Below are 20797 nucleotides of genomic sequence, written 5' to 3' on the forward strand. Positions count from 1 at the left end.
TGGGCTTCTGTGATACAAAATGGGGTGAATCTGCTGAGACTTGCCCTCAGGATTTCCTTCCTTAACCAAACCCTATTACATATTGCAGGGTCCATGGCCTTCTTCTCAAAACAAAGAATTAAAACAAAAATCAAGATCCTAAGACAAAACATACGTAACTCTTTTTAAATAATGAGCAATGATTTCTTGTCATTAGATGCATTCCCCCTCACTCAGGAATAAGAGATCTTTACCAGTTTCTTCTTTATCCGCTTAGGCCAAAGAAAAAGCCAAAGTGATGACTATATATTAAAATTTAGATATTAATTTTATTTTCTCTAAGTTTTTATACTTCCTACTTTTAAAAAAATGCCAAAATGCTCATGTTCTGGTTTTCTATGGTTTAAATAGCAACTTAGGATGGCAACATTGGCTTCTGCGGTTTTACAAAGACAATTCCCTTAGCGTACAGAATGGCCAACAAAGGATCTATCTAGCTTGATGGCAGCTAGGAACAAGTCTAACTTTCTGGAACTCATCATTTGAGGCTTCAGTGGCAGCACACTTCTTTTCATTTGCCTGCTCCATCATCTCGTGAGTTGCCTCTTTGATTTCATTTCCACCCCCCCTCTTTTTTTTTTTTTTTTTTTGAACTTCAGTGCCTGGCTCAATGACATCTTTATGATCAGTTCCTAGATTACTTTCCTTACCTGCTGGCCCTTCTGTAAAGATTCCTTGGACTTCCTTCTGCCCCCTCCTCTCCTTGGCATCCTCTTTAAGAAGCTAAGGCTTCTTGAGGAAGAGATGGTATTGGATGCCTTGGGCCCTCCACACTTTCCTCAGGGACGTGCAGCAGTTGGGGATTTCTGCTAACACAGCCCCACCCAGTCATTTGGTCACCCTGGAGAGATCTGTGGCCCACATGACCCTGCAGAGGTGGCACACTGGCTGCAGAGGCTGAGCAGAAGCTGAGGTGGCTGCAACTCTGAAGCAGGTGGTAGCTCAACAGGATGAGGTCCAGGAGGAACGGTTTGTAGCAGGAAGGGGGAAAGGAAACTGACTTCCCTGCTTCTTTCCTTAAAGGTCTCTCAAATGGTACTATGTGGGGTCTCTAGAGAAGTTTCATTATTTTTCCAGAGGAGAACACTCCATCTTCAAACCTAGGGTAAAAATGTAGTATGTGTGTGGGTGGGCACCTGGGCTAGGGGTTCAGCCTTCTTTTTGTAGATTTTCACAGATTGTTTTCAGCTCCATGGCTGACTTATGCCTTGTGTTTTAGTATCCCTGAGCCCTGGGCTTCTCCTCTTCCCCCAAGAATAACCTCCCAGCCTCCAGCGCGGGGGAGATGTTATAAACCTGGCTCCTGGTGTGTGTGGGGGTGGGATTACCCCTACCCACATCCAATTTCAGTTCACACCCCACTCTGCCTCAGAGTCCTGAACCTCTGTCTAGAGTTCTGGAAACCCTGTGCTCAGAGGCATTCCATCAGCTTGCATTTTGTGATTCCTGCCATCTCCTCCATCAGCTTTCTGTCTCCTGAACACTCTTCCAGTTTTTTTCTATTGGTAACATTTTCCTTCCATTCCCTCAGTGGTGGGTTTTGTATCCCTTTGTGATCCTTTATTAGTATTAGGAGGGCAGAGCAGATGATTGTGTGCAATTAGCCCACCATTTTTATCTGATTTCTCACTTCACTTTACCACAGAAGGATTTCAACCAGTGGACTCAGCCAGAAATGAGAAAAGTGAGACTTGACTTTAAAGTAATATTTTATTTCTCTGGGCTGTGCACACTTAGGGCATTAGATCCACAGACGGGCTCCTCTGCTGGGATGCTACTTGTGGCGATCATCTCCTAAGCCCCATGTTTTAGCCTTGTACAGAGTGATGTCACTGCAGACCCTGAAGTGATTCAGCCTGCGGTCATGGCGTTCTGGGTTGACCTAGAAAGGAGGATGCAGAATCAGGAAGAAGTCTGTGAGGATGCAGGAGGACCTGGGTTTGGAGTCAATGGACTTGGCTTATATCAGGCTTCACCCTCCTGACCTGTGGCTGCATTGTGGAATGGAGATGACCACATGCACATCAAAAAGGTTGTGAGATCGAAGGAGAATAACCTATGCACAGTTGTGGTCTTCCCTGTCCCACTGCCTGACTTGGAGGCCACAGTATCCTCAGCACCTAGAGCAAGACCCAGTGCACACTAGGTATTCAATGCATATTTGCTGAAAGAATGAATTTGTTGAAAGAATCACATAGAACCTGAGTAATAGTCGGCACTCTGACACATCGATCTTATATAGAAGTTACACCGTGCAAATAATTTAAAAAATGTATTTCCAGAAAATGTTACCAGGAGATGAGAGGCTGAGTGATGGTCATTGAGTCTGGCTTTGCCAGTGTCCCAATACTGAGGTTGGAGGGATCTTGTCTATCTAAGGTGAGGCCCTGCCAGGGGCCAGGGAGCTTCCAGTTGCTGCTGATCAAGCCCCAACTACTTCACTCTGAAGCTCCAACTTAATTACCTCTTCCGGTTGCACAGCACCTGCATCTAATGGTTTTTAAGGTACACTTTCTTACTATGCTAACAGTGGCCTCTGATGGCATTGTCCCCAGGTTTATAATGATGAACAGCATGGAATATTTGCAGACCCTTTGCAGCTCCAGAGTGCTCACTGATCTGGAGACACTTGCCATCTGTGATCTGCAGAGCCTACGAAGGTCTGAGCAGGGCAGGCCACACTTGTCCTTCCTGCCATCGTAAGCCTGCATGAGATGTCCTGGAGGGTCAAAGATGCAACATCTCCACAGGCACACTTTGTACTTGTGTGAGCCAGGTCTTTACTTTTTTTTTTTTTTTTTTTTTGAGACAGAGCCTTGCTCTTTATCCCAGGCAGGACTGCAGTGGCGCTATCTCTGCTCACTGCAAGCTCCGCCTCCCGGGTTCACGTCATTCTCCTGCCTCAGCCTCCCCAGTAGCTGGGACTACAGGCGCCCGCCACTGCACCTGGCTAATTTTTTGTATTTTTAGTAGAGACAGGGTTTCACCGTATTAGCCAGGATGGTCTTGATCTCCTGACCTTGTGATCCACCCGCCTCGACCTCCCAAAGTGCTGGGATTACAGGTGTGAGCCACCGCGCCTGGCCTGTCTTTACTCTTTAACAAAATGAAGAATGGTGAATTAATTTACTTGTGCATTGTACTATTTTTCTAAGTTGCTTCATGATCTATCTTGGCTGATTTCTGTCTTCATGCCAACACTCCTTCCTTCACAACCTTTCTTCTCCCTAGCAAAGATTTTTTCCTTGAGCAAACTCTATTCAGGCTCCCTGAACTACTTTTCAACCAGGTCTGATGTTGGGATTTCCATTTCCTCTGCATTGTCCAATTCTAGCAAAAATCCTGCTAAGGTGATTTAGCCAGAACCCCCCAACCTTTCATATCTGATCACCCTTGATATCTGATTGGGTTCCTCATCCTCCACCACTCTCCAGGGGATGTCTGATCCTGCTAGCCTGCCTTCAGCAAGCACCCTGTTAGGTGGAAGTTAGCCAGAATCTACCCCTACCCCTGATGTTTCCTCCTAGTATTTTTCCATCACTGACCCCCACCTTGTTCCTTGGCTACACTTGCCCATGCTATAATCAGAGTTGAGGCCAGTCTCTCTCCCTCCCTCACTGCATAACCCCATAGTGGTGCCTACGCCTTTCACAGTAGTTTCCCCACTTGAAAAGTCTTCTTTCTGGTTTTTAAATTTAAAATTTATTTTTTTCCACTAGCACTTCCAGTACCATTCCTTCTGGTTTTTAACAGTCATTGAATATTGGCCTATTATTCATATTTATATTCAATAACTGTCATTGAATACATATTTTAACACTTTTCTCTTATTCATGATGTTAGATCTCCCCACCTCCTCTTCCTCTTTGAGTGTTTATCTTCTCCAGCTCTCTAACCATACCTCTCCTTTTGTACCAAGTCCCTCCTTGTAGGTGTGTATATATGCATACATACATGTGTATATATACATATATATGTACATTTTTTTTGTGTGTGTGTATATATATATACACAAAAAAAAAGAGAGAGAAGAAGAATAAAAAAAAGTTAGGGAAAAATACAGAATAGTTGCTTGATAATGTAGGTGTTGAAGGTTTTACTAAGCAAGGCACAAAACCCAGAAACCATAATGAAAATTGGTTGTATATTTGATGACTTAAAAATGAAAATTTTCTGCATGATCCAAAACATAAGCAGATTTAAAGACTTGTGTGGCAGAAATTTATTTGACTTGTCTATTCCATATTGCACATTTCTCCCTTAAAAACAGAAGCGCTGTATTCCTTAGGGTGATTGTTGCCAAAGTGGCTAATTGTGCCTTTCCAATCAAACAAGGAGAGGATCCTTACTCATATGTCCATTTTTTATGTATTTTTGTTTTAATTTTTGAAATTTTTTAATTTTTAAAAATGTTATTTATTTATATATTTTTAAAATTAATATTTTTTTTTTAGAAAGAGTCTTACTCTGTCACCCAGGCTGGAGTGCAGTGGCATGATCTTGGCTCACTGCAACCTCCACCTCCTGGGTTCAAGTGATTCGCCTGCTTCAGCCTCCCCAGTAGATGAGACTACAAGCATGAGACACCACGCCCAGCCAATTTTTGTATTTTTAGTAAAGATGGGGTTTTGCCATGTTGGCCAGGCTGGTCTCGAACTCCTAACCTCAGGTGATCCACCTGCCTTGGCTTCCCAAAGTGCTGGGATTACAGGCATGAGCCACTACGCCTAGTCACATATTCATTTTTTATGGATAAGGAAGCAGAACTCAGAGATATTGAGTGGCACACCCAAGACCACCTTGCTGATAGCTGATGGAGTTGACTCAGGTGTCTGTCGTCAGTACCTTTATTTAAAGACACTGTGTTTATCATGTACCAGACCCTGTTCCAGGTACTGCACAAATATCACCTAGTTTCATCCTCATAACAAGATTTTGAGATAGGTATTAGCTGTATTAGCTCCATTTTACAACAATTAAACTGAGTCATAAGAAAGCTTAGTAACTTACCCAGCTGGTAAGAGGTAGCCAGGTTCAAGCCCAGGCATATCTGGCCCCCTGCTCTGTTCTACAGTCACCACCTACATTGCCGCTGTGTTTCCTCATGTTGCCTGAGGAAGGAGCCACGCTTACCAAGGGCTCTAAGTCCCATCCAACTTCCTGGTTTTCAGTCTGTGTCTCTGGGTACTTCTTCCTTGGTCCCTGGGCAGTGTGGTGAATGAGATTCAGAAACCTGGCTGGGAGATGAGGTATGAGTTATGAAGGAGTCAGGCTTTGGGACCAGAGGTTGGTCCTGTGCCCTTTCCTGCGTCCACATTGTTCCTTTCAGGTAGAGCATCTGGGCCTTGGAGGTTGGCCTCAGCCTCGAGACCAGGGTGTCTGGTCTCTCCACTCATTTTTCAACAAAGATGGTGGTGAGCTCAGACTCTATGCCAGGTATGGTTCTGGGTGCTGGGCATAGAGTGCTGAGTGACAGCATGGTCCCTGCTTTCCTAGAGCTCATGGTCTAGACGGGGCAGAGGACACAGTATGCAGGTTTACAAAATGACGTGATGGTGGCAGACGGGGATATGTGCTGTGAAGAAAGGAATAGGTGAAGGGTCATGTGCAGGCAAGGGCAGCTGCTGTAGAGGGGGCAGCGAGAGAAGGCCTCTCTGGTTGACAAGCAGGAGCCAGCCCTGGAAGAGGCAGAGGAAGAGCACACCGCAGGCAGCAAGAGCAAAGGCCCCGAGGCATGAGCGAGTTTGGCCAGTGTAGCACAGCAGAGAGTGAGGAGCAAGCTTGTAAGAAGTGAGGTCAAATCTTTGTGTATTGAAATAAGTATGGCTGCCGACACCAGATGGATTTGCAGCTCCATAGTTCTTCTGCCCTATCAAGTCTCCACCAGAGACAGGCAGGCGGACAATGGAATGAACGTGGGCTTTGGAATCAGTGCTAGTACCAGCTTGTTGGGTGGCATCACTTCTCTGGGCCACACTTCACTCATCTGTGAAATGGGAGGAAAATGTCTATCTCAGCTAGATGGCTGGGAATGAAATGAAGGAAGGTGATTCAAGGGACTGACACTGGGCTGGCACATCCTTAATGTAAGGGAGAGGGCAGCTAACTCCTGCCTGACTTTCAGGACCCTCATTTCCTGTTGTATTCCTTACTGCTACAGGTTCTCAGCTTGCACCCTTAACCCTAGTCAGGAGAGAACACTACGGATAACACCTTACTGCCTGTGATGATGCCCTCTCTATTAGTCTATTGACTTGTCTGCCTCCTTCATAAAGATCTGAGATCCTCTGCTCCCCTACTTCCCATCCCAGCCACGGTCATCTGTCCTTCACCAAAGTTTGCTCATAGAAGGTAGAGGGGAAGAAGGAAAGCTTTCCAAGAGGGATGTGGTTTTCCACCAAATATCTCTCCTCCCTCACTCCCAAATAGGGCCCTTTCTCCACCTGTATGTTGTGGCCATGCCAAACTACTTGGAGCTTTGTTTCTCTTTCTGTAATTTTCCATAGAACTTGGAATGTTCTTCCACAATCTTCTCCACCTCACCCTGTGGTCACCTCCTCCAAGAGGTCTTCCCAGAACTCCACTGCCTGATGGAGGCACCTGTTTCCTATGCTGTTCTCACACCAGTCATAGTCCCTCTCTACTTGTCTACTTATTTCCAAGTCTACTTCTCTTCTTCCTTATGCTATGAGATCTCCCCAACCCAGACCCAGCATAGAGATTACCTAATAATGAAAATAACAATGGGACTAATATTTCCTGAGGACCATGTACCAGCTACTATTCTATACACTGGCATTGTTTTGTCTAATCCTCACATCAATCCTGAGAAATAGGCTAAGAGAGGTGAAAAACTTGCCCAATATTACAGTTAATGCGTAGCAGAACCAGGATTTGAACTGAGTTAGTACAGCTTCAGAACTTGTGCTTGTAACATTTACATATCTGATGAATGAATGAAGGCAATGTTAAGCCAGTAGGAACACTAGTTGGCTTGACAGTTATAGTTGCATATGTCCATCTTTTAAAAATTATACTAAATTTTTTAAAAAATTATTTCTTATTCTATCTGCCACAGACTGTCTGAGTAGCCATCTTTTTTGAGCTTGGTTAGCATGAGTCCCATTTCCAGGATCAAAGCAGAGGACTCTGATGCGTGCTCCAGGGTATCACTACCCTGAGAGGTCTCTCCAGCCGGCCTGCCTCTCTGGGCTGTGTCTCAATGGCATTTCAAACCCCAGGACTTACCATCTGCAGGTTCCTCCAGGTTATCATGCCAAGACATGGGCTTCCTGGTGATTGTGTGAACTAGAAAAAAAGAGAAAATAATGGCATCACAGGTTCAGACTAAAACGTGAATTCCCTGCCCTCTCTAAGACCCACCTTAAACAGGGCACCCGTCTGGCACTGGTACATGCCAGGTATTATCCTGGGTGCTAGGATAATACACGATTGGATAAGGCCCTCAAGAACCTGACAGTCTAGAGTGGCACTGCCCAGAATGGTGGTCATCAGCCACATGTGGCTCCTTGAATTCGAATAACTAAAATTAAATACGATGTTCAGTTCCTTAGTCACGTTAGTCACACTTCAAGTGCTCAATAGCCACATGCGGTTAATGGCTACAGTTTTGACTACAGCCAAGACAGAGAACATTTTCATCACTGATGAATTCTCTTGGACAGTGCTGGCCTATAGGGAAGGCCAAAGAGGTTTGCCAGGCAGTGATCTATGCCCAGGAGGGCGCATGGTAACAGAGGAGCAGCACCCACATTCATCCACTCAGCTCATAATTACTGTGCACTGAAGAAGAGGCTGTAAACAAAACAGAACTGGCTCCTGTGCCCCCTGAGCTTTTACTCTATTTGTGGTGACAGGCAATAAACATATATATATATATGTAACTGGGCAAATGTGAGTGTGATGGAGAACAGTAAAGCAGGTTACGTGGATGGAGAGTTGGCACTGGGGCTGGGGTGTGGGTGATGTATCTCTAGGGAGATACATATTAGCAGAGCTTTGAATGAAATGAGGGAATGTGCTGTGTGTGTGGGAAGCATATGAGCGTGAGCCTGGGGAGTTTGAGAAACGTCAAGAAAGCCAGAGTGGCTCCAGTGGAGTGAGCCAGATGGAGAATAGTGGGAAATGAGCAGACACCTGTAGAAACCAGTGGTCTCCAAGCTGCTTGTCTCAAACTCCTATCAGTAAAAGGACTTTAGAGCATGCGCCCTTACAATATGTATAATTCTGTAGTTTTTATGTACTATTATCAGTATATTAGCAAAGAAAATTTCTATTTTTATAAATAAAAGTAATCAATACAAGTTGTAATATTTTCTCACTTTATTCCAATGGCTCACATGCTCAAGGGACATGAGCTGGGAGACAGCATTTTCCCTAGAAAGCATGAAGGTTGCCTGAAGAGATTATTTCCATTGTTGGAATGGACCCAGTTTGAACGGCTTTCGACGCTAATTTGCTTTCCTGAAACTAGTGGTTGGGGGCTCCAGAAGAAAAGCAAGTTAGTTAGAAGGAAAGTGAAGACAGTACATTTTCTCTATAGAGCCGGGCAACAAAGTGTACTTTACTTATTAGGCACAGAGTTGGGAAAGACATTCAGGAAGAAGCAACAATGTTTATGCAGGTAAAGTGGGAAATGACATGATGCATTTAGGAAATCTATTTATTTAGAAACAGCAGGGGGAAAGGAGTGTGTGTGGGATTCATCAGCAACGGCTGGTGCAGAGTAGCCACCAAAGTATTTCTTAAAGGAGCAGGGTAAAGTCGGGGAGAGGAGTATGGGATGACGCTGGCAGGAACCAGAGCCAGTTCCAACGCGCCTTATGTCCGGATTGATTTAAACTTTACCTCAGAAGCTATGAGAAGGATTTTAGGTGGGATTGATGTGATCTAATTGTCCTCCTAGCATAGCACTAAGCTAGCAAGGGTGTAGGCGTTTGGTCGGAGGGGCCAGCTTGGAGGGATAGAGAATAAGGAATTGGGAGCCCATCAGACCAATCCAGGCGGTAAGGACTAGGGCCCTGCAGAGGCTTCAGGAATGAGGATGCAGGCAGAGGCTGTTTGAGGTACTACTTAGAGCATGAAAGTACCTGAGCAGAGGCAGAGGCAGAGAGGAATCTATATGCATGATATATAGAGGAGAGCAGAGGCAGAGAGGAATCTATATGCATGATAGTGTCTTTCACTGAAGCAGGAACAGGTAGGTGAGGGGAGAGGAATGTTAATAAACAGGACTTGTGCCTTTTTTAAGTGTGTGGAGGGAGGGAGAGAGACCTTGAGGAGGACTCCAAGGCTTCTAATGATCACGAGATCATTAGATGATGGGAGTGAATGATCCTGATCATGAGAGTGAATCATCCGGGGATCCTTTTGCAGAGACAGGGTATTCTGGAGCAGCAGAGAGTGGGAAAGGTGGGGATGAGCCTGGCTTTCCTCCTGCTGGGTGTGAGGTGCCTGTGGGTGGTCCAGGGAGGGGAGCTGGGAGGTAGTTGGGCGTGTGCATCTGAGGCTCCATTTGAGACCCAGTGGCATTCAGGGGAAACTGGTGTGACAGGACAGATCAAACTGCCCAAGGAGGGTGCACCGAGACAAGAGTGGAGAGTAGGGCTGTTTTATCAGGGGGCACACTGGGAACTTTCCGAAGGACAAGATAAAAAGCCTGAAGAAAAACCTTTCACTTGTTAAAAACCGAAAATACAAACAAAAACTAAACACAAACAGCCTGCAAAATATAATTATTTCAAAAATAAAATCATAAAAAGCTATATAACCTTTTTTTTCTTCTACAACGAAAAGGTTTAATCGTGTTGCGCATGAACTTTAATACAGCGAATACATCTGATATGATGTGGCCTCTCCAAAGTCATGGTTCCTGAAATCTAGGAAAGGGGGCGGGTGCTGGGGAAAGCGTTTTGACTTGGCCCGCGTTCCCATCCCGCAGCCCGGAGGGCTCCTTCCCCGAAGCCCTCCCGCTGTCGCCCTTCCCCCCCCACAGTGCCTCTCACTCTTGCGGAGGGGATTCACGTGATACTGCGTGTAGAGTTTCTGGGTTCGTAGCTCCTTGAGGTACAGTTCCCGCAAGATCTGGTTCTGATGGACCTCATCTGGAATCACCTTCTCTCTTGGGTGTCCCGCCATGGCCTTGGGCTGCCCCGCGCCCTCTTGCATGGGCCTTCCACAGTTTCCAGGCAGCGCGTCCCCGCTGTCTCCAGGCAACGGCGTCCCGCGGTCTCCAGGCAACAGCGCTCTGGTAGTGCTGCACGGTCGGGGCGGGTATCACCAGGCCGGTCCATTCCCCTGCCTGCATTGCCCAGCCCTGCGCCCGCCTGTCGGGATCTTATTTCGCGCCCCGCCCTTTTCTGGCGCCTCACTCACCTGTCCCAGCTTCTCAGGCCGGGGCTGGTTACTATAAGGTCCCCTGGATACCGCCAGGAAAGGGCTTCCGGGCAAGGGGCAGACCCAGGAGGTAAGGGACAGATGATTGGACCTCACCTTGGCCAATCATTTCCTTAAAAAGCTTTTGAAAGGAGTCAGAAATCTCTCCCACCTTAAAGCAGATGCCCAGAATCAAAACCTCACAAAAAAACCGGGGGTTCCCTCTCTGAGAAAACGTTCTGGCCAGTGTGGCCAAGATTACCAATGTGATAATATTGACAGAATAAACCTTTCCTAATTAAGGAACTTGCTGACTTTATAGTTTGTTTATTTTTAATGTTTGTGTTTAAAATGCACATAATATAATTTTACCATCTTAGCCATTTTTAAGTATTACAGTACAGTAGTATTAAGTATATTCAAACTATGTGAAACCAATCTCCAGAACTTTTTCACAGTCATTAAACGTTTCCGTTTTCCCTTCTCTCCAGCCCATCATTTCACTTTTTGTTTCTATGAATTTGAGTCTGCTAGATACCTTAAATAATGTAGTTTATTTTAAAAGAATCGCCGGGCACGGTGGCTCACGCCTGTAATCCCAGCACTTTGGGAGGCCAAGGCAGGTGAATCACCTGAGGTCAGGAGTTCGAGACCAGCCTGACCAACGTGGTGAAACCCCATCTCGACTAAAAATACAAAATTAGCCAGGCGTGATGGCGCATGCTCGTAATCCCAGCTACTTGAGAGGCCGAGGCAGGAGAATCCCTTGAACCTGGGAGGTGGAGGTTGCAGTGAGCTGAGACCATGCCATTGCATTCCAGCCTGGGTGACAGAGACTCCCTCTAAAAAACTTTTTTTAAAAAAAAGAATTAAAAGTAGGTCTAGCATAAAGAAAGAAGCCACCCTTAGTTTTAGTAAGCACCTAAATACTGACTGAAGACTGTGCTCTTCCCCACTCAGTACTTCATTCATTCATCCATTCATTCATTCACTCAGGACACAATGTGACTTGCAGAATGGGTTTAGTCTGGGACACAGTGTCGAACACAATTTTTAATTGGATCATTTATCTTTATCAATTTGTTGGAGTTCTTAATATATTATTTTGAGGGCTGTACATGCTGCAAATTTACTTTCCCTCTGTGTGGTTTGCCACTTTAGTCTCTTAATGGTGTCTTTTGGACACCAAAAGTTAGATGTAGTCAAATATATTAGTCTTTTCCTTTATGATTATTGTTTCTTAATTTTCATTTAAGACATCTTTTTCTAATTTGATGACCTGAGGTTATTTTTATATTACTTTTTAGAGCAGTGCTGTTCAATGAAAGTGTGAGCTGAGCCACTCATGTAATTTAAAACATTCTAGTATTTGCATTAAGAGGGCAAGAATTAGATAAAACTAATTTTAATAATGTGATATTTAACTCAGTATGTCCAATTTGTCAATGATTCAATGTTTGAATATAAAACTTATTGAGATATTTTACATTGTTTTGTCCTACTAATGCTTAAAATCCAGTGCAGATTTTTTCTTTTTTTTTTCTTTTTTTTTTTTTTTTGAGACGTAGTCTCGCTCTGTGGCCTGGGCTGAAGCGCAGTGGCCGGATCTCAGCTCACTGCAAGCTCCACCTCCCGGGTTCACGCCATTCTCCTGCCTCAGCCTCCCGAGTAGCTGGGACTACAGGTGCCCGCCACCTCGCCCAGCTAGTTTTTTGTATTTTTAAGTAGAGACGGGGTTTCACCATGTTAGCCAGGATGGTCTCGATCTCCTGACCTCGTGATCCGCCCCTCTCGGCCTCCCAAAGTGCTGGGATTACAGGCTTGAGCCACCGCGCCCGGCCTCCAGTGCAGATTTTATACTTCATAGTACATCTCAAGAGCTCCATGGCCATCTGTGGGCAGAGCTATTAATATTTAAGAGGATTTGTTGTTTTACCCTTTCTCAGTGAGATCTGTATTCCACCTGAAATTGGTTTTTGAGTGCAATGTGAGGTAGGAATCCAGCTTAATTTTTTCTTTCCAAACAAGCATCCAGTTGACCCACCACCAACTTATTGAAGAGACAGTCCTTCCTCACTGGTCTGCTGTGCTACTGTGGCCATAAAGAAAGTGTCCCCATATGTGCAAGTCCGTTTCTGGACTCTATTCTGTGCCATTGGTCTATTTGTCTAAGCAACGGCACTGCACTATCTTAATTATCATAATTTTTGTAACAAATTCTAACATCTGGTAGGGAAGGATGTCTTCTCAAGAGAGTCTTGCCTCTTCTTGGCCCTTTGTATGTCCATATAAATTATAACAAGCTTGTCAAGTTCCCTAAAAATATCTTTTGAGATTTTCATTGAGATTATATTGAATCTAGACCTCAGTTTGAGGAGAGTACTTCTTTTTTTTTTTTTTTTTTTTTGAGATGGAGTCTTGCTCTGTCACCCAGGCTGGGGTGCAGTGGCCGGATCTCAGCTCACTGCAAGCTCTGCCTCCCGGGTTCACGCCATTCTCCTGCCTCAGCCTCCTGAGTAGCTGGGACTACAGGCACCCGCCACCTCGTCCAGCTAGTTTTTTGTATTTTTTAGTAGAGATGGGGTTTCACTGTGTTAGCCAGGATGGTCTCGATCTCCTGACCTCATGATCCGCCCGTCTCGGCCTCCCAAAGTGCGGGGATTACAGGCTTGAGCCACCGCGCCCGGCCTGAGGAGAGCACTTCTTAATGTCATGTGTTCATCTAATGCTATCATCTGCTCAGGATCTGGACACATTCTTGCCTTCTAGATGGCTACCTTTCCCATTCTGAAGTAGAAGCGCTGACCGAGCAAGAGGTTCAACCCTCAGAGCTTTGATGAGAGCACAATGGGACCCTCCCCTTTTTGCAGGAGACATTTCTCAAGGGCAGAAAGTCCTTGGGATGGTCCTGGAATCCTAGGATGAAGAAAATGGAGTCTGGGAGGAACCAGAGCAGAGGAAACAGAAGCAAATCTGAGTCTCCATCTATCTATAGCAGGGACCTTGTGCCCTATGTGTGATTCTCAGGGGTTGCACTCACTTGAATGCAGGGCAGATCGACAGGACTTACCCTCCAGAGAACACATTAGATGTGTTCCACTCCTCACTCTCCTCTTCATTCTCTGTCACTGGCCCTGCAATTTGCTCTGTGGCTACAGACCAAGTTCCATGGAGAAGCCGGTCTCAAACGTAGAGAGCCTCATGCAGGCTGGCTGACCAGGCATGAGAGGAAAGGAGGGAACTGTTGAAAAAAAGGAAATCTCTGGCATCTGAAGAGGATTGCCCAGATGGGAATGGAGACAAAATAGATAGTAGCAAGGTAACCAGGATCTGGTCATGGAAAAGGGGTCCTGTCACTTACCAAGGCTGAAGGTGGGTTTGCTGTTGTCTTGCATTCCGTGTGTCCACCAGACCAAGCTGCTGGGAATCCACAGTCCTGGCAATTCTGAACTGCCCTAGAACTGCCCCAGCAGGAGGGAAACCATCTCTCCAGGATGAGAGCTGTGAATTGTCATGGCTGGTTGGGGGTGGCTCGATAGGGAGTGGGAGCTAGAGTACAGGGCATTAGAAACAAGGGCTAGGAGGAGGAGCAGAGGGAAAGGCAGGGGAGTAATGGAAATTGGGACCCTGATGAACATGGCAGCAGCAGATGCATGGTTTAAAACCAACAGAGTAAGAGCTGGGCAGATCCTTACAGTAGGGTAATGGGCAGGGCTGACGTTATTCAGAGAGGGGTTATTCAGATATTCAGATAGGGCAGAACCCCGTTATTCAGATAGGGCAGAACCCCAAAAATGTGAGATGGCACAGGAGACTAGGGTGCAGGCTTGGACACTGAGGAAAAATGGCAGAAAGGAGGGCTGGATAATGAGAGCATTAAGGAACAGAAAAGGTGAAGTCGTGGGTTGAGGAAGAGAAATTTGAGGTAGCTTGCTTGTCATTCTTTCAAATGGGAGCTCTCGTTACTTGTCCAAATGAATCCAAATGAGTCATTGGGATGTGGCCAGACCTACTCCAGGATTTATCTCACACACAGCCCTCACATCATCCCATAACTGAATGCCCATTATGAAATGTACATACACATCTCTTTTGGTCTAGTGAGCAGGTCCCACCAGTCAGGGAAATGGTGCTAGTTTCTAGGTTTAAGAGTTGTCATGGGAAATGACAAAGAGAAGAAATGGGGCTGTAGTAATAATCCTTGTTCTTGGGATACTACATAGTTTTGCCCTCAGTAGGCAAAGACTGACCAAAGGGCTAGGATAGATTTAGAGGGCTGGAGCCTAGGAGAGCAGTGCTGAAGCAGGAATTGGGAAAATGGGAAGAAATCAGTGCCCCAGTATCCTTCCCTGACAACACTGTTCAAAGCCCTTTTCACTGCATTTACATCACTGGATGGATATGTGTGATTAGAGATGACGTGTCCATTTTACCATGAGGATGGTGAAGACCAGAGAAGGAAGTCCCATAGGTGGCAAGGGGGTGACAAAGCAGATGGGACTAGAACTTGGGCCAAAAGAAGGGGGCAGGAATGAGGGAGCACAGCATGGTGCAAAACGCAGACCAGCAGCTTTGCCTCCTCCTGAGTCTCTGAACAGGATCCCGTAGGGGGCGCTTCAGAGCAGAACTGAACTTTTTGGAGCGTACCATCTTGGTTCCTGTGTTCCCTTGGTTTGATGACTTAGTCTTAACTGGAACTATAAACATAGAGCTGAAACTGGTAGGATGACTTCCCACTCCTGGGTGCCTAACGACTAGATTTGGACTTCATTGCTCACTACCTGAGATGTCTGTCTCCATGTCAGATAATTAAGGAGAGGGCACCCTCCCCCTTTCTTTAGTCTGATGAAGCAATCCCCTCTGCTAACCATTCCTCATTTCTTTGATCACCATCCAAATCATAAGTCCATTTGCTCACCTATTCTCTCTGGTATTTTTGTCACCATAATATTCTGATTGTTCTTTCTTGACCCAACACCCTTTTCCTCCCTTACTTTCAGTGGTACTCTATGGGTTCAGCTGCATGATTAGCAAACTTCCCTATTTCCTTAGACTGCTTCTGTATGGACAGTTGCTTGCTTCTCCCAGCTTTAGATGTAGCTTGGATTTCCCTTGAGGACATTGCGTCCTGTGTATTTCAGGTAGAGACTACTTACTCTGAAACTCTAAGTACTTCAGGGTGGGAATGTAGCGTATAGGTTCTCTTTGCTCCTTTTGATTCCTTTCAAACCATTATTCCTCTCTTCCTACTATAAATCTCTTGCTCCTACGTGTGTACTTGAGAGTCGTGAGAGGAGAGAGAGGATTGAAAAGCTACCTATGGTGTACCATACTTATTAGCTGGGTGGCAAATAATCAGTACACTAAAATCCCGTGACATGCAGTTTACCTATATAAACCGGCACATGCACTCCAGAGCCTAAAAGTTAAAAAAAGGACCGGGCGCGGTGGCTTAAGCCTGTAATCCCAGCACTTGGGAGGCTGAGACGGGCGGATCACGAGGTCAGGAGATCGAGACCATCCTGGCTAACACGGTGAAACCCCGTCTCTACTAAAACATAAAAACTAGCTGGGCGAGGTGGCGGGTGCCTGTAGTCCCAGCTACTCGGGAGGCTGAGGCAGGAGAATGGCGTAAACCCGGGAGGTGGAGCTTGTAGTGAGCTGAGATCCGGCCACTGCACTCCAGTTTGGGCGACAGAGTGAGACTCCGTCTCAAAAAAAAAAAAAAAAAAAAGTTAAAAAAATAAATACACACAATATTATGTGTATATGTTACATGTATTTGTAATATAGACTTTATATATTAAACATATAATATTTTAGATGTCAGTTGTATTGATATTTGTATAAACTATACAACTATATATGATTAATAAATATAATATGCATATTTACATATAAATAGACTTGAATTGCTGGGATAAGGTATGTTGTTAAACTTTGATAAATTCAGCATGAACACTGAAAACCAGCAATAGTGCCCCAGCCCATGGCCGCTTCCCCACTACAGTGCCCAAGGGTCATAAAGCCCAGGACCCTTCCCCGTGTCCCTGCTGAGCCAAGCAGTGACCCGCCCAATGCTGAGGATGCTGAGTGACCTGAGGGGCCTGTGGGGGAACACAGAGCAGCAGGTGCTGGGGAGATGGGCAGTGGGTCTGGACTCCCAGTGGAGGGATGTTTAAAAAAAAAAAAAGAAAACCTCTTGCTTCTTAAAGTTTGTGCTATACATCACCATTTCCCTGCATCGTCCCCTAACATCTCCTGGACACTCTCTTTCTCTCTTTTCCTGTGAACATTGTTACAGTTGTCTCAGTCTTATTCTTGAGTTCATCACACTGAGTGACTTCAGTATCCATTTAGATGGCCTGATTCAATTCTCTGACCGCTCTGTGTGTGTGTGTATGCGTGTGTGTTTTACTTATAACACATTCTGTATTTTGTAAAAGTTTGATTTTTGACACATAAGAATTGCACATATTTATGGTGTGATGTTTTGATACTTGTGTACATTGTGTAATGATCAAATCAGTGTATGTAACAAATACATCACCTCACTTATTTCTTCTTGGCGCAAATATCGAAAAGACTCTTTCATATGTCTTGAAATAACAATAGTCCCTCTAACATGAAATAGAACACTAGAACTTATTTCTCCTATCTGTAATTTTGTACTGTTTCACCAAGCTCTCCCCATTTCTCCTCTAGCAAACACTATTCTGTTCTGTACTTTTATGAGATTGACTTTTTTTAGAGCCCACAAATGAGTGAGATCATGTGGTATTTGTCTTTCTGTGACTGGCTTTTTCACTTAATATAATGTCCTCTAGGTTCACTTAACATAATGTCCTATAGGTTCATCTACATTGCTGCAAATAACAAGGTGTCATGCTTTTTTATGACTAAATTTTATTCTATTGTGCATATGTACTACCTTTTCTTTATTCAGTCATGCGTTGATGGACATTTAGGATAATTTCATAGCTTGCTTATTGTGAATAATGCTCCAGGAAACATGGGAGTGCAGATTTCCCTTTGACATATTCATTTGCTTTGGATCAATACCCAGTAGTGGGATTTCTGAATCACATGATACTTCTACTTTTAATTTATTTGTGGAAACTCTATACTGTCTTTCATAATGGTTGTACTAGTTTACACTCCCACCAAAACAGTGTGTAAGGGTTCTGTTTTCTCCATATCCACACGAGCATTTGTCATTTTTGCCTTTTTGATAGTACTCATTCTATTTAGGGTGAGGTGATATCACACTGTAGTATTGATTTGCATTTCCCTGATGATTAGTGATGTTGAGCATTTTTTTTCATATACCTGTTGGCCATATATATGTGTTCTTTTGAGAAATGTCTATTTTGGTCTTTCACCCACTTTTAAATTAAATTATTTGGTGTTTGTTTTGTTTTGTTGCTACTGAGTTGTTTGATTTCCTTGTATATTTTGGATATAATCCCTTGTCAGATGCATGGTTTGCAAATCTTCACCAAAATTCACCACTTGCCTTCTACTTCAGCCACTTACGGATATATCTGGTCCTTCTCATTACTGAAAAATTGTCGCACTTCTGAAACCATATATTCAGATATCCTGTTCTCTGACCATGACTTCCTGTCCTTACAGTGTAATCACTCTATTCCTCTCAGTTCACTTGGCCTGCAGCCCACCATCCTTTCTTTTTCTATATCTAGTAACTCTAATTCCCATGCTGTCTTTACTTCCCTCCTTACATACTTCAGAGTCTATGATTTTATAATTTCAATGACTTTTTAAAAATCAATATTATCAATTATCTTGCAGTATTATAATTTTTTTATCTCACTTTCCTGGAGAGAAAAACTCAATCTGGCTGATCGCAGCCATTTGCCTTTCCTATGGTGCTGAATGCTGTTGAGAAAATATTTCATAAAACCTAAGAGATTGAAGTACTCTATCCTAAACAATACCCACAATACTCAATTCATAGAAGTTGTTGGAATAAAAAAATTGAAAGCAATCTAAATAATTATAAATAAAAATAGGTAAATTATGGTAGAGCTACACCATACAATGTAAAAAGAAAATCCACAAATATAAAAAAGGGAACTTTTCAGTAATATATGAAAGAACTCCTATAAATAAATAAATAAATACACACTCCAGAAGAAAAATAGTAAGAAACTTGAAAAGGTACTTCACAAAAGATGAGAGCAAAATGACCAATAATATTCAAAAAGGAGCTCAGCCTCATAGATGTTCAGAAAAATCCACATTAAAACCACAATGAGTTAACACTACAGACCCATCAGAATGGCTAAAATTGAAAAGATGGTCAATACCAAATACTGGCGAGATTATGGAGCAACTGGAGCTCTTATGCCCTGATGCTGGGTACGTAAATTGGTAGAACCACTTTGGAAAATGTTTGACATTATGTACTAAATAAGAGTATGTGTGTATTGTACAATCCAGTAACTTCATGCCTATCTACATGTATTAAAGAAATGGTTACATAGGTAAAATTAAAGATATGAAAGAGGTTCATGGAAGCATTATTTGTAATAAACCCAAACTCAAAACAACTCAATGACAATGTAATGGATAAATAAATTATGGCATATTCATACACTGGAATATTATACAGCAATACAAATGTATGAACAATACAGCTATATACAACAATATGGGTAAATCTGGCATACATAGTGTTGAATGAATGCAGACACAATAATGCATCCTGTGTAATTCCATTTATAAAACATTTAAAGCTAAGCAAAACTAATCTATGGTGTAGGGTCCAGCCCTGTGGGGCTTTGCAGTGTTCTCCCCGTGTGCGGAGATGAGAGATTGTAAGAAATAAAGATACAAGGCAAAGAGTTAAAGAGAAAACAGCTGGGCCTGGGGGACCACTACCACCAAGACGCGGTGACCGGTAGTGGCCCCAAATAGCTGGGCGCACTGATATTTATTGCATACAAGACAAGGGGGAAGGGTAAGGAGGGTGAGTCATCCAGGTGATTGATGAGGTCAAGCAAGTCATGTGTCATGCGACAGGGGGCCCTTTGCTTTTAGGTAGCTGAAGCAGAGAGGGAAGGCAGTATATGTCAGCGTTTTCTTCTGTGCACTTATAAGAAAGATCAAAGACTTTAAGACTTTCACTATTTCTTCTACCACTATCTCCTAAGAAATTCAAAGAGGAAGCAGGAGTATGAGAGGAACATGAAAATGGATAAGGAGCATGACCACTGAAGCACAGCGCCACAGGGAGGGGTTTAGATCTCCAGATGACTGCGGGCAGGCCTGGATAATATCCACCCTTCACTTTCATAATAGACTTGCTTTCACTTTACTCTATGGACTCGCCCTGAATTCTGTTTTTGCATGAGATCCAAGAACCCTCTCTTGTGGTCTGGATCCAGTCTCCTTTCTGGTAACACTTCTGGGCTTGGATAACTCATGAGAGGCAGTGAGAAGAAACGTGAGGCCTCTCTCCCTCACCTTACCACACCAGAAGGTAAGAAAAGGTGAGATACAATGAAGTTTTCTTTTGAAAGCCAAAGAGAAGAGAGTGGGTAGAGGGGCAGGGAGCTGCGCAGCCCTCTAACACTTAATGCCTTCAATAGTCACCTTGACTGCCTCCTCTCCCAGCCCAAGGCTGCTGGAAGAATCTGGTGGCCATGAGCAGTCTGGTAGTGACATGGGGACACCTGAAGCACTGACTCACAAGTCCTATCTCTCTTTCAGAAATGAGGCAGCTCACAGTATTTGGAGGAGCTAGAGGAGTTCCATCTGTCTTACCCTGCCAAACTTCAGGGTGGAGTGGAAACCTGAGCCTACAGGCTCACTTTTCCTCATAAATGGATTCAGGTCTGGCCCTACATCCCCTCCTGCCCTACAACCACACACACCAGTCTGGGATGGAAGCAGTGCCTGTTAGAGTAGGGGGAGGAGTCTCTTTCCTACCCTGATCATACCTGCATCTCCATCTTCCCAACACTTGTCCCAGTCTGGTTGCCTGGGAGACAGGGAGTAAGGGTGGTTGGTAATGCACAAGGAGTTAGACAGGTGGTCCTGGAGTTTCCCCAATCACATGCACACAATGGGGTCCCCCGTAGGCCAATTACTGACACTGTTGTTGACCTTGGGGTAGGGTGGATGGGCTGGTGGTGAGATCACTCTTGGAGGGGCTCAGGAAGGCCATGCTGGTGAGTAGGGGCTTCAAAATACATAAAGCAAAAATGGAGAAATCTCCAAAGAGAAACAGATAAATCCAGAATTATAGGCAGATACATCAATACCTCTCAATAATCACTGTCAACCAACTTGATGTAATTGAGATTTATAGAACATGCCATTCAACAACAGCAGAATA

General features: G+C 44.2%; 1 protein-coding gene across 1 annotated transcript; it reads right to left on the reverse strand.

Annotated features, from left to right (window-relative positions):
* Positions 1-1735: 1735 nt before the first annotated feature.
* FAM183A (family with sequence similarity 183 member A) lies at positions 1736-10239 on the reverse strand. Its single transcript, XM_023221558.2, has 4 exons — positions 10065-10239; positions 7288-7347; positions 5173-5276; positions 1736-1921 (listed from the first exon to the last, which is right to left on the reverse strand). Exons 1-4 carry the CDS (start codon positions 10225-10227, stop codon positions 1814-1816), a joined length of 435 nt encoding a protein of 144 aa, XP_023077326.2. The 5' UTR covers positions 10228-10239; the 3' UTR covers positions 1736-1813.
* Between the last annotated feature and the right edge of the window lie 10558 nt (positions 10240-20797).

Source organism: Piliocolobus tephrosceles, chromosome 1 (genome assembly GCF_002776525.5).
Source record: "Piliocolobus tephrosceles isolate RC106 chromosome 1, ASM277652v3, whole genome shotgun sequence".
Lineage (NCBI taxonomy): Eukaryota > Metazoa > Chordata > Mammalia > Primates > Cercopithecidae > Piliocolobus > Piliocolobus tephrosceles.

What these genes read in the sequence shown, in the direction of transcription:
- FAM183A (XM_023221558.2), bottom strand. Translation starts at nt 10,227, where the DNA reads ATGCAAGAGGGCGCGGGGCAGCCCAAGGCCATGGCGGGACACCCAAGA. An exon ending in CGTGAATCCCCTCCGCAAGA is followed by an intron (nt 7,348 to 10,064) that starts GTGAGAGGCACT and finishes CTTTTTTTCTAG; the next exon opens with TTCACACAATCACCAGGAAG. An exon ending in CCTGGAGGAACCTGCAGATG is followed by an intron (nt 5,277 to 7,287) that starts GTAAGTCCTGGG and finishes CTCATCTCCCAG; the next exon opens with CCAGGTTTCTGAATCTCATT.